Below are 12237 nucleotides of genomic sequence, written 5' to 3' on the forward strand. Positions count from 1 at the left end.
GTATCCTCGGACGGGGGGTCCAAGCCCGGGACTAAAAAAGACACGGACTTATCCCCCGCGTTTGATTTACTTCCAGATGACCAACCACCGTTTCTGTTCCTCCTGGATCTCCCTCTTGACCTACTTCTGTTTCTATTTATAGTGGGATTAAATAAATCTTCACTCGCACAATTCTGAATGTTCTGTTTAAATTTATTTTGTTTATTGTTTTTGAGATTTTTTTGGGTCTTTTCTACCTCCTTCTTAAGGATCTCATTTAATTTATGGAACTCTTCCCTATCTTTATACTGCTCAAGGGCAGCAGAACTTGCTTCAATCTCCGTTTGGAGATCGTGAAGCTGTAGCTTTTCTTCAATAATTAGGTTCATAACCTGAATGCCCCTGTCAATGCAGTTTTTCTTCCACACCTCCAGAAATCTGGGGGTGTGCAAGTGTTGGGCAGGGATTAGTCTCTCTCTCAAGCCTCTTGGAACAATCTGGTGTTTAATGTGAGATTGTAATGATGCGATATCCCATTTCCTATTAGGATCAGTTTTTTGTGTTGTTTAAAAAGGTCCCCCAGGGGTTCCTGAGTAGAGGAATCGGATTCACCTTGATCGTGGAAGGCGACCTCTATCTCCTGATCTATATTTGCATCAATGCAATAGGCCATAATGTGAGGTAGGAGATCTATCACATAAATTTCCTTCACGTATTTACCCCCAGAAAATGCAGATAGTAGTCAAATAGAACATAACTAACATAAACCATAAAATACTGTGTAATATTAGTTGCATCAATACCACATAGTATCACCACTACTGATGTTTCTTGTCATAAGAGCAATGTATCTAAATAAATTTGGCCCGGAACACAGAAGGATCATAAGAAAATCCAAATTAAAGCATATATAGAAACAACAGATGGTGTTCCGTGAAGGGCTCATTCAGGGTTCTCCCAAAAATATAGTAAGGAACCCATAAGTGGTCAACATTTAACCTCAATCTATGTCTGTCCTGGGTAGTGACCGTTGGTTGTGTAAGCATATAAAACAAAAAGGAAAAAAGAGGAATGGGGGAGTATGAGAATACAGATCAAATGCCTGTCCCCCGCTACCCCAAACACCAACTAAGGGCACTCCAAACATTTTAATAAAAAATACTACAGGAGATGGTCAGAGACTGCAGATGTGGTACAGGAGATAGTCAGAGACTTCAGACATGATACAGAAGATGGTCAGAGACTACAGACATGGTACAGGAGATGGTCAGAGACTGCAGACATGGTACAGAAGATGGTCAGAGACTTCAGACATGATACAGAAGATGGTCAGAGACTACAGACATGGTACAGGAGATGGTCAGAGACTGCAGACATGGTACAGGAGATGGTCAGAGACTGCAGACATGGTACAGGAGATGGTCAGAGACTGCAGACATGGTACAGGAGATGGTCAGAGACTGCAGACATGGTACAGGAGATGGTCAGAGACTGCAGACATGATACAGAAGATGGTCAGAGACTGCAGACAGGATACAGGAGATGGTCAGAGACTGCAGACATGGTACAGGAGATGGTCAGAGACTGCAGACATGGTACAGGAGATGGTCAGAGATGGTGAACATGCTATAGGGGGTTGTTGGAGATCAGGGACATGATTTATAAGAAAGGCATTGACTTGGGACATATAACATAAGATGCTAAACATCACAGCTATCACTTCCCCTTTACAAACGTATTCTCTCATATTTGTGTTCCCTACAACCCCCTGATACTTGTACCACATTTGATGTTGCTGTCCATAAGCTCCATTATAAAGGATGCAGATAAGCAGAAAAAAAAACCTACAAAAAGAGAAAAGCAATGGACAGCAAACAAAGTGTCTCCCAGCACTAGGTATAGTTGGGAAGTGGCAATTTAGAGTAAAGTAACAGAGTCTGTTGAAGCAATGAAATCCAACTTTCTTCCCGGACAGGAGATCAACGCCTGCTGAAGAGCTTCCTCCAAGAACGACTCGGAATGAAAATCACTCGGAAGAAAACGGCGGCAGTTAATAAACCTCACCTGGTAATTCCCATCAGAGAAAAGAGAAAGGTGAGAGATAACCTGCCTTCTACCCCTCTTACGCTGTGCTCAAAGGTATTGATGGGATCCGGGATTTGTACTTTATCTTCATCAAGGAAACGACCATTGGAGGACATGTAGGGCTGTCCTTAGGAAATTCCTGGTTGTCACATTAATCCTCTTCATTTATTTCTGAGTCACTGAGCTGGAACATGTATGCATATTAGAAAATACAGAAGCATGAGAGAGCCAGGATATTAGCATTTCCTGAAAGAGGTTAGGAATAGTAACTCATATATTTCCCTCCTGATACCGCTAATGATGAGATCATCTTAATGCTGCAGTATATGTCAGAGCTATATAAATGTATAATAAAAATAGGGTGTGACTGTTGGGGGACATTAGAGTGTAAGCTCCTCTGGTACAGAGGCTGATGTGACTGGCTCAGTGTTCTCTGTACTGCACTGCACTGCAGTATACAGTGCCTTGAAAAAAGTATTTATATCCCTTGACATTTTCCAAATTTTTTTCATGTTACAACCAAAAACGTAAATGTATTTTATTGGGATTGTATGTGATAGACCGTGGCACATAATTGTGAAGTGGAAGGAAAATGATAAATGCATTTTTTTTTTTACAAATATCTGAAAAATGTGGCAGACATTTCTATTCAGCCCCCTTTACTCTGATACCCCTAACTAAAATTTAGTGGAACCAATTGCCTTTAGGAGTCACCTAATAAGTAAATAGAGTCCGCCTGTGTGTAATTTAATCTCAGTATTAATACAGCTGTTCTGTGAAGTCCTCAGTGGTTTGTTAGAGAACCTTAGTGAACAAACAGCATCATGAAGGCCAAGGAACACATCAGCCAGGTCAGGGATAAAGTTGTGGAGAAGTGTAAAGCAGGGTTAGGTTATAAAAAAAATATCCCAAGCTTTGAACATCCCATGGAGCACTGTTCAATCCATCATCCGAAAATGGAAAGAGTATGGCACAACTGCAAACCTACCAAGACATGGCCGTCCACCCAAAATGACAGCACAGGCAAGGAGAGCATTCATCAGAGAAGCAGCCAAGATCCCCAGAGTCCAATGGGAACTCTGGAGGAGCTGCAGAGATCCACAGCTCAGGTGGGAGAATCTGTCCACAGGACAACTATTAGCCGTGCGCTCCACAAATCTGCCCTTTATGGAAGAGTGGCAAGAAGAAAGCCATTGTTGAAAGAAAGCCATAAGAAGTCCCATTTGCAGTTTGCGAGAAGCCATGTGGGGGACACAGCAGACATGTGGAAGAAGGTGCTGTGGTCAGGTGAGAACAAAATTGAACTTTTTGGCCTAAAAGCAAAACACTGTACATCACTCTGAACACACCATCCGCACCGTGAAACATGGTGGTGGCAGCATCATGTTGTGGGGATGCTTTTCTTCAGCAGGGACAGGGAAGCTGGTCAGAGTTGATGGGAAGATAGATGGAGCCAAATACAGGGCAATCTTAGAAGAAAACCTGTTAAGAGTCTGCAAAAGACTTGAGACTGGGGTGAAGGATCACCTTCCAGCAGGACAATGACCCTAAACATACAGCCAGAGCTACAATGGAATGGTTTACATCAAATCATATTCATGTGTTAGAATGGCCCAGTCAAAGTCCAGACCTAAACCCAATTGAGAATTTGTGGCAAGACTTGAAAATTGCTGATCACAGACGCTCTCCATCCAATCTGACGGATCTTGAGCTATTTTGCAAAGAAGAATGTGTAAAAATGTCCCTCTCTAGATGTGGAAGCTGGTAGAGACATCCCCAAAAAGACTTGCAGCTGTAATTGCAGGGAAAGGCGGTTCTACAAAGTATTGACTCTGGGGGGGTGAATACAAATGCACGCCACACTTTTCACATAATTATTTGTAAAACATTTCGAAAACCTTTTATCATTTTTCTTCCACTTCACAATTATTTGCCACTTTGTGTTGGTCTATCACATAAAATCCCAATAAAATACATTTACATTTTTGGTTGTAATATGACAAAATGTGGAAAAGTTAAAGGGTTATGAATACTTTTTCAAGGCACTGTATGTCAGGACTAAATAAATGTATAATAATAATAGTGTGTGACTGTGTGTTGTTATTATTATTATAATGCACAACAAAGCTCTAACCTCCACCTAAACACCCCCTCAGGCTAAGAAACTATTACACATTTATCCCATGCATGTGGCCTTTTTCCAAAAATCTGATCTTCTAAAAATCTAGGGGACGTAAAAGGACAGAAAGAAAAGTCGCACACCCAGGGACTGACAGACAGCAACTACGGGGACCTGACATTTCTCCACGCCTTTGTCCAGGCCCCCGGCTGTCACCTGTCCTTCTCAAGACCCTGAATCTTCCCAACCTCACCCAGAATGTTGTGCACCACCACCTCGACAGGAAGGACTTTTTTCTGAGTGGAAACCTGACACCGTGCATTCCATGTGAAGTAACGGATTACTAAGCTAACTAAAAAAAAGTGTCTCAAAATCAAAATCACAATGCGTCTCAAAAGACCCATACGACCACTCCACATAACTCAAGCGGGAAAGGAAAGGGATATGCAGAGCCCCACTCAGCTATATATAGATTTCTATTTTGAAGGGGTACTGAAGCAAGAAATGGTCCATCGTCTCCTCCACACTCCACTCTTGGACAACCACGGTTCTCCGCAGAGTGATGCTTCAAGTTGCCCTTCACGTAGAGTCTGCCATGGAACGAGAGCCAGGCCAAACCGTGAAACTTTAAAGGGATTCTCTCCAGATTAATCAAACACAGACCCTCCCTCATAACAGGACCTGGGCAATCCCTCAAGGCCAGTGGCTCTCTAAAGGCAGATTCAACAACCCTCCTCTCCAGGGCCTTCCTAGGAAGAGACTTAATTTCCTCTGCCGTCACTCCCCACTGCAGAAGTATTTTCAGGCATGGGGAAATGTACGACGGGAGCTTACCATGTCGGACCCTCAGACTTTTCACTGGCCCACCATTCTCCCAACTTCGCAGAAAAGGCCTAAACCAGGACTGAAAACGACCAACCCACCCATGCGGTTCCTCTGCCAGTATGTTACCAAAATTATGTTTCAAAAACATCAGAGAAAAAAATATTACCAGGTTGAGCATACCTAGACCACCCATCCGCCTGGGAAGGTAGGTTACAGACTTAATGAGGTTCAGTTTGTTCCCCCATAACAGCTGGAAAAAACAGTTGTAGATATTTGCATAGAGAGAGACACTGGCAAAACACAATTTGACCTATTTTTAGGAATCACACTGTACACAACTATATTTTTTTTTATTGTTTTTTTTTTTTTTTTTTATACTTTTCATCATTGGATTTTATTTATGATACAGCATTTTAAGATTATGGAATTGGAATCTTTTGCTTGAGGGTTATACACATATATATATTTATATAATTTTTTTGCTACATATTTTTAATTTTTACACATTTTGGATAGATTTTTATTTTGTGCAACACTAATTATATATTTATTGGCTCTTTGCACTTTATGAGAAGTGAAGTCTTTGCGGCATTTTAAAAATCTAAGACAGGAAGGTTGCTCGCAGGAATCTTTGATTCTTTTGACATACAGAATTACTGGGATCAGGTAAGTTTTTTAATCAGGTAAATCCTTTCCCTGTAAGAGAGTTTTCATTCCTTCCAGTTGGCAACTTTGGCATCGGCATCTTGTAGCCTGCTTTCCTGATTTGCAAGGCCGTAATCACAGGGACCAAATTAGATGACTAAAACTTTAATTTCCTGACTGGGAAGGTGTGCGGAAGCTCAAAGCTATCACCTTCCTTTCCCATCCAAAAAACTTCTCTTATCCTGATTGATCTTTGAGCCAGATACCTCAGCATACTGCTCCATCACTGAGACCACCTCCTTCGCCTCCTCTGTCCCAGACATGTCACCAGCATAGGCCAAAACCCTCAAAGGGGGCTCACCAGGAATGCCTAAAGGCACCCTGCACAATGGTCTGCTTTCTAACCTTCTGATGAAGGGATTGATTGCGAACGCGTATAGCAGAGGACTCAAAGGACACCCCTGACGCACACACGAGCCAACTTCAAAGGGCCGTCCGATCAAACCATTCACAAGCATGAAGCTTTCAGCCCCTCTGTACAAAATCTTAAGCCAATCGATACAGTCTCCCTCGAGGCCATATTTGCCAAGATAATGTCAGTGAATATGCCTAAAAGGTATATTCCTCACACCACTAAACATAAATTGTGAGCTAAACCGCGATCATCTAAATGTGAGGAAATGCAGCAGCTGAACACAAAAAGATACATAGAAGAATAGTTAGCCTCTCATAGAGGAGCTACCTTCAGCGCTTGCCTAAAATATACAGTATATAAATATTCAATACAACATATTTGAATTACATAAATGCATAAAAAGTGCATAAAATGTACAGTGATATAAATAAATTGCTCCGTGCCTAGAAAAATAGTGAATTATACGAATACACTAAATAAATAAAATGGCTGCTGTTGTTTAAAACTGTGACAGCAACCAATATATAGTCCAATGTAAACTTGATGAGATATCTTGTGCATATAAGAAACAGTTCTGTGCAAAATAAAGTGCAGGTGCTAGAGGTGATCTTCCCCGTCAGCCATAGAATGACTAGACTTCACCGACAGAAGGAATCCAAAAATGGCTATAGATGGGCCACTCACCAAATGTTGTTGGTCTTGGCTGCTGTATAGCATCAAGACCATGCAGCGCTTAGATGGTCATCCCGGCCAGAAGTAGTAGCTGTTATCCTGTGTAATCACTCCGACCAGGGACAGCAATCTGTATGTAATCTCTCCAACTCTCCTTGAGCACGACTCGGGTGAAGGGCGAGAGAAAAAAGTCCAAATTCTGACCCACGTGACATGGGAAACACAAGTTCATATGAAACACTACAGTCTTCACAATTTAGGGAACAAGCTTCACAGAGGCAGGTCATCAAAGGCAGCCTTATTCTCCTGTAGCTAGCACTGGAACATCTTAGTTTTGGGGTTGATCTGAAGGGTGAGCTGAATGTCGCGGTTTGGTTTCATCTTGTAGAAAAACAACATGTTGACTAGTTCCTGTGCCACGGGAATGCCCATCTTTGCAAAGTTTTGCGTGACTGGCCACGAACCGGAGATGGAGTGGACGGCGGTGTGCTTCCAGCTCCCGACTTGCGTTCCACTCTCTCCACGTGATGTCACTATGTGCGTTCCAACTTACGCGTTTCGTCAGTACACTGACATCTTCACCAGTCACGCACAGGATTTTTAAACTTTTTAAATTTGAAGTCACTATTGTGGATCATTTTAACCCATGGGACTAAAATTCTGTAACCTACTGCACTATCCGGAGGTTTTTTTTCTCTCCTATCAAGATTGAGAAGGCTAATGGGCCGCCAATTCTCTAAGAATCTTTACCCTTTGACAGAAGAATCACCGCAGATTGTCACATGGAGGGAGAGAGCGAACCCTCTCTCAGAGAGCCATTAACCACTTACCGCATACTAACGTAGGTCTACGTCGGTAAACTTTGCGGTAGTGTACCGGGATGATGCCTCTAGCTAGAGGCACCATCCCGGTACAGTGGTTAGAGCCGACGGTTGGCTTTCCGTCGGTACCGACCGATGCGGCTCGGGAGCCACTCGATCGGTACCCGGGGGGGCGGGAGGGGACGTCCCCCCCCCTCCCGCCTTCCGTGGCTTTGCCCGGGGCTCCCGTCCCACCGGGAGCCCCGAGCACCCAGCCGGCACGTCCGCCGGCTGGATGGAGTCCCGATGAATGCTGGAAACGGCATCGATCGGGTCTCCGATGACGTAACCCGGAGGCGGCGTCCAAGACGTCACTTCTGAGTTACTGTGCTGCAAAAGGCGGCAAATTTGAAAAACGGCTGTATGCAAAAATGCCGTTTTCGGCGTTTTGCATACAGGGAAGTGTAGTGGAGGGGTCTAGGGTCTTTTAGACCCTCGATCCCTCCATAAAGTGTACCTGTCACTACATATTGGTGTCACAAGGGATGTTTACATTGCTTGTGACAGCAATAAAAGTGATCAGATTTTTTTTTTTTTAAAACTTTAATAAAGTTAAAAAAATAAATAAAATAAATGGGAAAAAAAAAAAATTTAGCCGCTCCCGTCACCGTTAGCTCGCGCACAAAAAAAAACGTATACGGAAGTCGAGCCGCAAATGAAATCGCTGTTCAAACCACACATGTGAGGTATCGCCGTGATCGCCAGAGCGTGAGCAATAATTTATAAAAAAGAGCTACACTCTAACTCAAAAATGATAACCGTTAAATAAATTTAAAGCGTCGCAGATTGAGATCTCTATTGACCGTAGTTTGTCGCGATCCCACGGGGGGGGGCGCAATTTTAAACCGTAACATGTTGGGTATCTATTTACTCGGCGTGACATGTTCTTTCACAATATACAAAAAAAATGGGCTAACTTTACTGTTTAGTATTTTTTAAAATTAGTGAAATGTGATTTTTCAAAAATTTTCCAAAAAAATGGCGCTTTAAAGACCGCTGCGCAAATACCGCGTGATAAAAAATATTACAATGACCGACATTTTATTCTCCAGAGTCTTTGCTAAAAAAATATATATAATGTTTGGGGGTTCTAAGTAGTTTTCTAGGAAAAAATACTGGTTTTAACGTGTGAACAAAAAGTGTCCGAAATAGGGCTGGGGCTTAAGTGGTTAAAAACCTCCACAAAATAAGGGGTCAGAGTAACTTTAAAGTGCTTATAAAACTCGCCTGTCAGTCCATCTGGCCCGGGCAACTTCTTAATGGCAAGCTTATCAATAGCCATAACCACCTCATCTGCAGTGATGTCCTCTGTGAAACTCACCAGAGAACTGCCATTTCTCAGTCCTAGAATAGAATCCAGAAAACTTGACATACCAGCCTGATCGAGGTCTCTACTACTCAGGAGGTCAGCATAGTATGACCTGGTTGTTCCCAGCATCCCCGACTTGGACTTTGTCAAGGAACCCGTACTGTCAACCAGGTCTACAACTGACTTGGCTGCTCTACCTTGTTTGCAATCCTGGTAAGGGTCGGGCGAGTGATATTTCTCATAATCCCTTTCCAGAACCAAAGAGGCATGCCTGTCATATTGACACTCCCTGAGCAAGAGTTTAACCTCAGAGATCATCCCCGGATCTCCATTATTTGAGACAAGCCTATCAAGCTTCCTCGGCAGACGCTGATAGGTGACATACTTATCAAGCTGTTTATTTCTTCCTATGGCCTTGAAAAAACCACTGATCCTTTGTTTTGTAAGTTCCCACCACTCTGACTTACTGCTGCAAAAGTCCATGATCGATACTTGTGCCTGAAAAAGATCGTCAAAGGATTAACTCACCTCATCGTCCAGGAGTGCCAAATTCAGCTTCCAGGTACCCCTCCTCCTAGGTGGTGTATTGGGGCTCTTCAGAGTTAGACAGAATACAGTGATCCGAAAACTCCACCGCCTAACACACTGGTGCCGAGAAGGCAGAGTTCCCCTTTAAAAAAACCTATCTATTCTACCCTGACTACTACCTCGCTAAAAAGTGAATCCTGTGTCGTCTGGGCAGCAGTGAATGTGCACATCAACCAGACCTGCCTCTCTAGCTATTTGATATAAATAAAAAGCTGTCTCAGTCTATCCTGGCTCTTGTATCTTTCCTGTCCTTAGCCCTAGTGACGTTGTTGAAATAACCACCGAAGACAACTTGCTGGGCTGTAAAAAAGGCTTGATCTTCATGAAGAGGCATTTCCTTTCCCACTTTGTTTGGGGCCCATAGATGTTAATCAGGCGCAGGTCCTGTCCCCCCATGGAGATGTCCAAGACCATGCATCTCCCCATTTCTACCTCAATAATTCGCTGACAGGTTATAATGCCGGAAATAAGTACCACAACTCCAGTGTAAGGCTCGGCCGCAAGAGACCAAAAGGAGGGGCCTTCTTCATCAGATGAATATCAGCCAAACTAGACAAGCAGGTCTCTTGCAAAAAGAAAATATCAGCATCAAACCTGCTGAGCAAAAATAAGGCCATGGTATGAGCACTTACTGATTTTATGCTGGCGACATTAACGGTCGCCACCTTCAGTGGATTGGGAACCGCCATCAGGATGTTTGAGGTACATGTTTCTTAGCCTGCTTACCCCTCTCCCTACTTGGAGACCCTACACGCTTTAATGCTCCTTGTGATTCCTCCTCCATAGAAATCACTAACTCATCACCAGAAGAACTTCCACCCTTCACCTCAGAAAACACCTCAAAAGCATTTGACACCTCCACCCTCCCAGGTTCAGGAGCACTGACATCCTTCCTCCTTCTCTGCCCCTTACCCTTTTTCCTTTTGGCCTCCAACCATTCCATATCCTCATTTTACAATCCGGACAGCAGAACCCCCCCCCCCCCCCAGGACATCCTCAGCCCAAACCCCCGCATTAACCCCTCTCCCCACATCATTCCCCCCAACTTCCACATCATTCACCTTGCATTCTGCATTAGCCACTATCATTCCCTTCCCTTCCCCTCCCCCCCCCCCCCCCCAACTATCATCCAATCCATCACCCACTCCAACCCTCTGTGTCTGCTGACCTCCTGCTGCACTTCTGCCACGCAGAGGTGGAAGGGTTGGCACAACCATACACGCTGGTCCAGCACCCTCCATTGCCTTCACTACTCTAGGAAAAATAACAGGTGCAGACGCAGACTTGACAACCACGCTTTCTGACACTGACTGGGGAACCAGAGACTAGGGGGACACTGACGGCCTTACAGACACACATTCTGACGGGACAGAGACACTAGGATCTCCTGGCACAACCTCAGCCAACCCAGACTCATCCCTATCCAGATGGAAGAATTCCTCCACTAACTCAGGCTTATTGTGCAAAGCCTCAGGGCACTGGCTATCACATAGATTACATTTAATGATCTTACAGTCCCTTGCCAGATGTCCCAGTTCCTGACACAAAGAACACTTCTGTTCTGGACAGGAGGAGGAGAAATGTTGCTTGGCACCAAATTTATGGCACAGCTTAGGCTTACTCTCGTCTACCCTGGTCAACCTATCTCTGCCAATAAAGGCAGAGGAGGGCAAATGCTTGACCACATTCTCACACACTCTCAACCTCATTGACAATGACCACCCACCCGTCCAGATTCCTGTATCATCCACAATCTTTTTTAAGGGACACAATGTTTCACCAAACCTCCTCAACCAGACCCATAAATCCTAGGAGGGTATAGACTCATTCTCTGTCAAGATAGTGACATTGTTTTTCAAGGGCTGTTACATAGTAGGTGAGGTTGAATAAAGACCATAGTCCATCCAGTTCAACCTTTTTTAGGTGTGTGTGCCCGTAATCATCTCTCATACCCCTGAATGTTTTTCTCCTTGAGATGTATGTCTAAGAGTCTTTTGAAAGCCACCATACTTCCCGCAGAAACCACCTCTTGTGGTATAGAATTCCACAATCTTGTAGCCCTAACAGTAAAGAACCCCCCACGTTGCCTGAGGTTAAAACGCTTCTCCTCCAATCGCATTGTATGCCCCCGAGTCCTCATGCAATCCTTTCGACTGAATAGCTTTTTTTCTATGCTGATATCACCATTGAAATATTTATAAATTGCTATCATGTCCCCTCTCAGGCGTCTCTTCTCCAGGGAGAATAAATCAAGCGATTGCAGATGCTCTTCATAATTAAGGTCCTCCAACCCCCTAATCAGTTTAGTTGCCCTTCTCTGGACTCTCTCCAGCTCCAACACATCCCTCCTGAGGACTGGTGACCAGAACTGCTCAGAGAACTCCAGATGCGGTCGGACCAGAGTTTTGTAAAGTGGAAGGATTATAGTCTTATCTCTGGAACACATCCCTTTTTTTATGCATGCTAATATTCTGCCGGCTTTGGCAGCCGACGCTTGACATTGCATGCTATTGCCTAGTCTATCCTCTACCAAAACTCCCAGATCTTTCTCCATTTTTGATTCCCCCAAAGGTTCCCCCCCCTAAAGTGTATTGTGCTTTTTATGTTTTTAGTCCCCAAGTGCAAAATCTTACACTTCTCCAAATTAAACCTCATTTGCCAAGTCGTTGCCCACTCCGTTATTTTGTCCAGGTCATTCTGTAGGATATCTGCTTCATGCTGTGCAGTTATTGCCCTGCCC

General features: G+C 43.9%; 1 protein-coding gene across 1 annotated transcript in view; it reads left to right on the forward strand.

The window, feature by feature from the left end:
- Positions 1–12237, forward strand: part of XRRA1 (X-ray radiation resistance associated 1) — a 103333-nt gene that overhangs the window by 74886 nt on the left and 16210 nt on the right. The window contains exon 13 of the mRNA XM_082247255.1: positions 1955–2073. Within this exon, the coding sequence (XP_082103381.1) occupies positions 1955–2073 (119 nt within the window). The remainder of the gene's footprint in view (positions 1–1954; positions 2074–12237) is intronic.

This window comes from Pelophylax lessonae, assembly GCF_965119305.1.
Source record: "Pelophylax lessonae genome assembly, chromosome: 2".
NCBI classification, from domain to species: domain Eukaryota; kingdom Metazoa; phylum Chordata; class Amphibia; order Anura; family Ranidae; genus Pelophylax; species Pelophylax lessonae.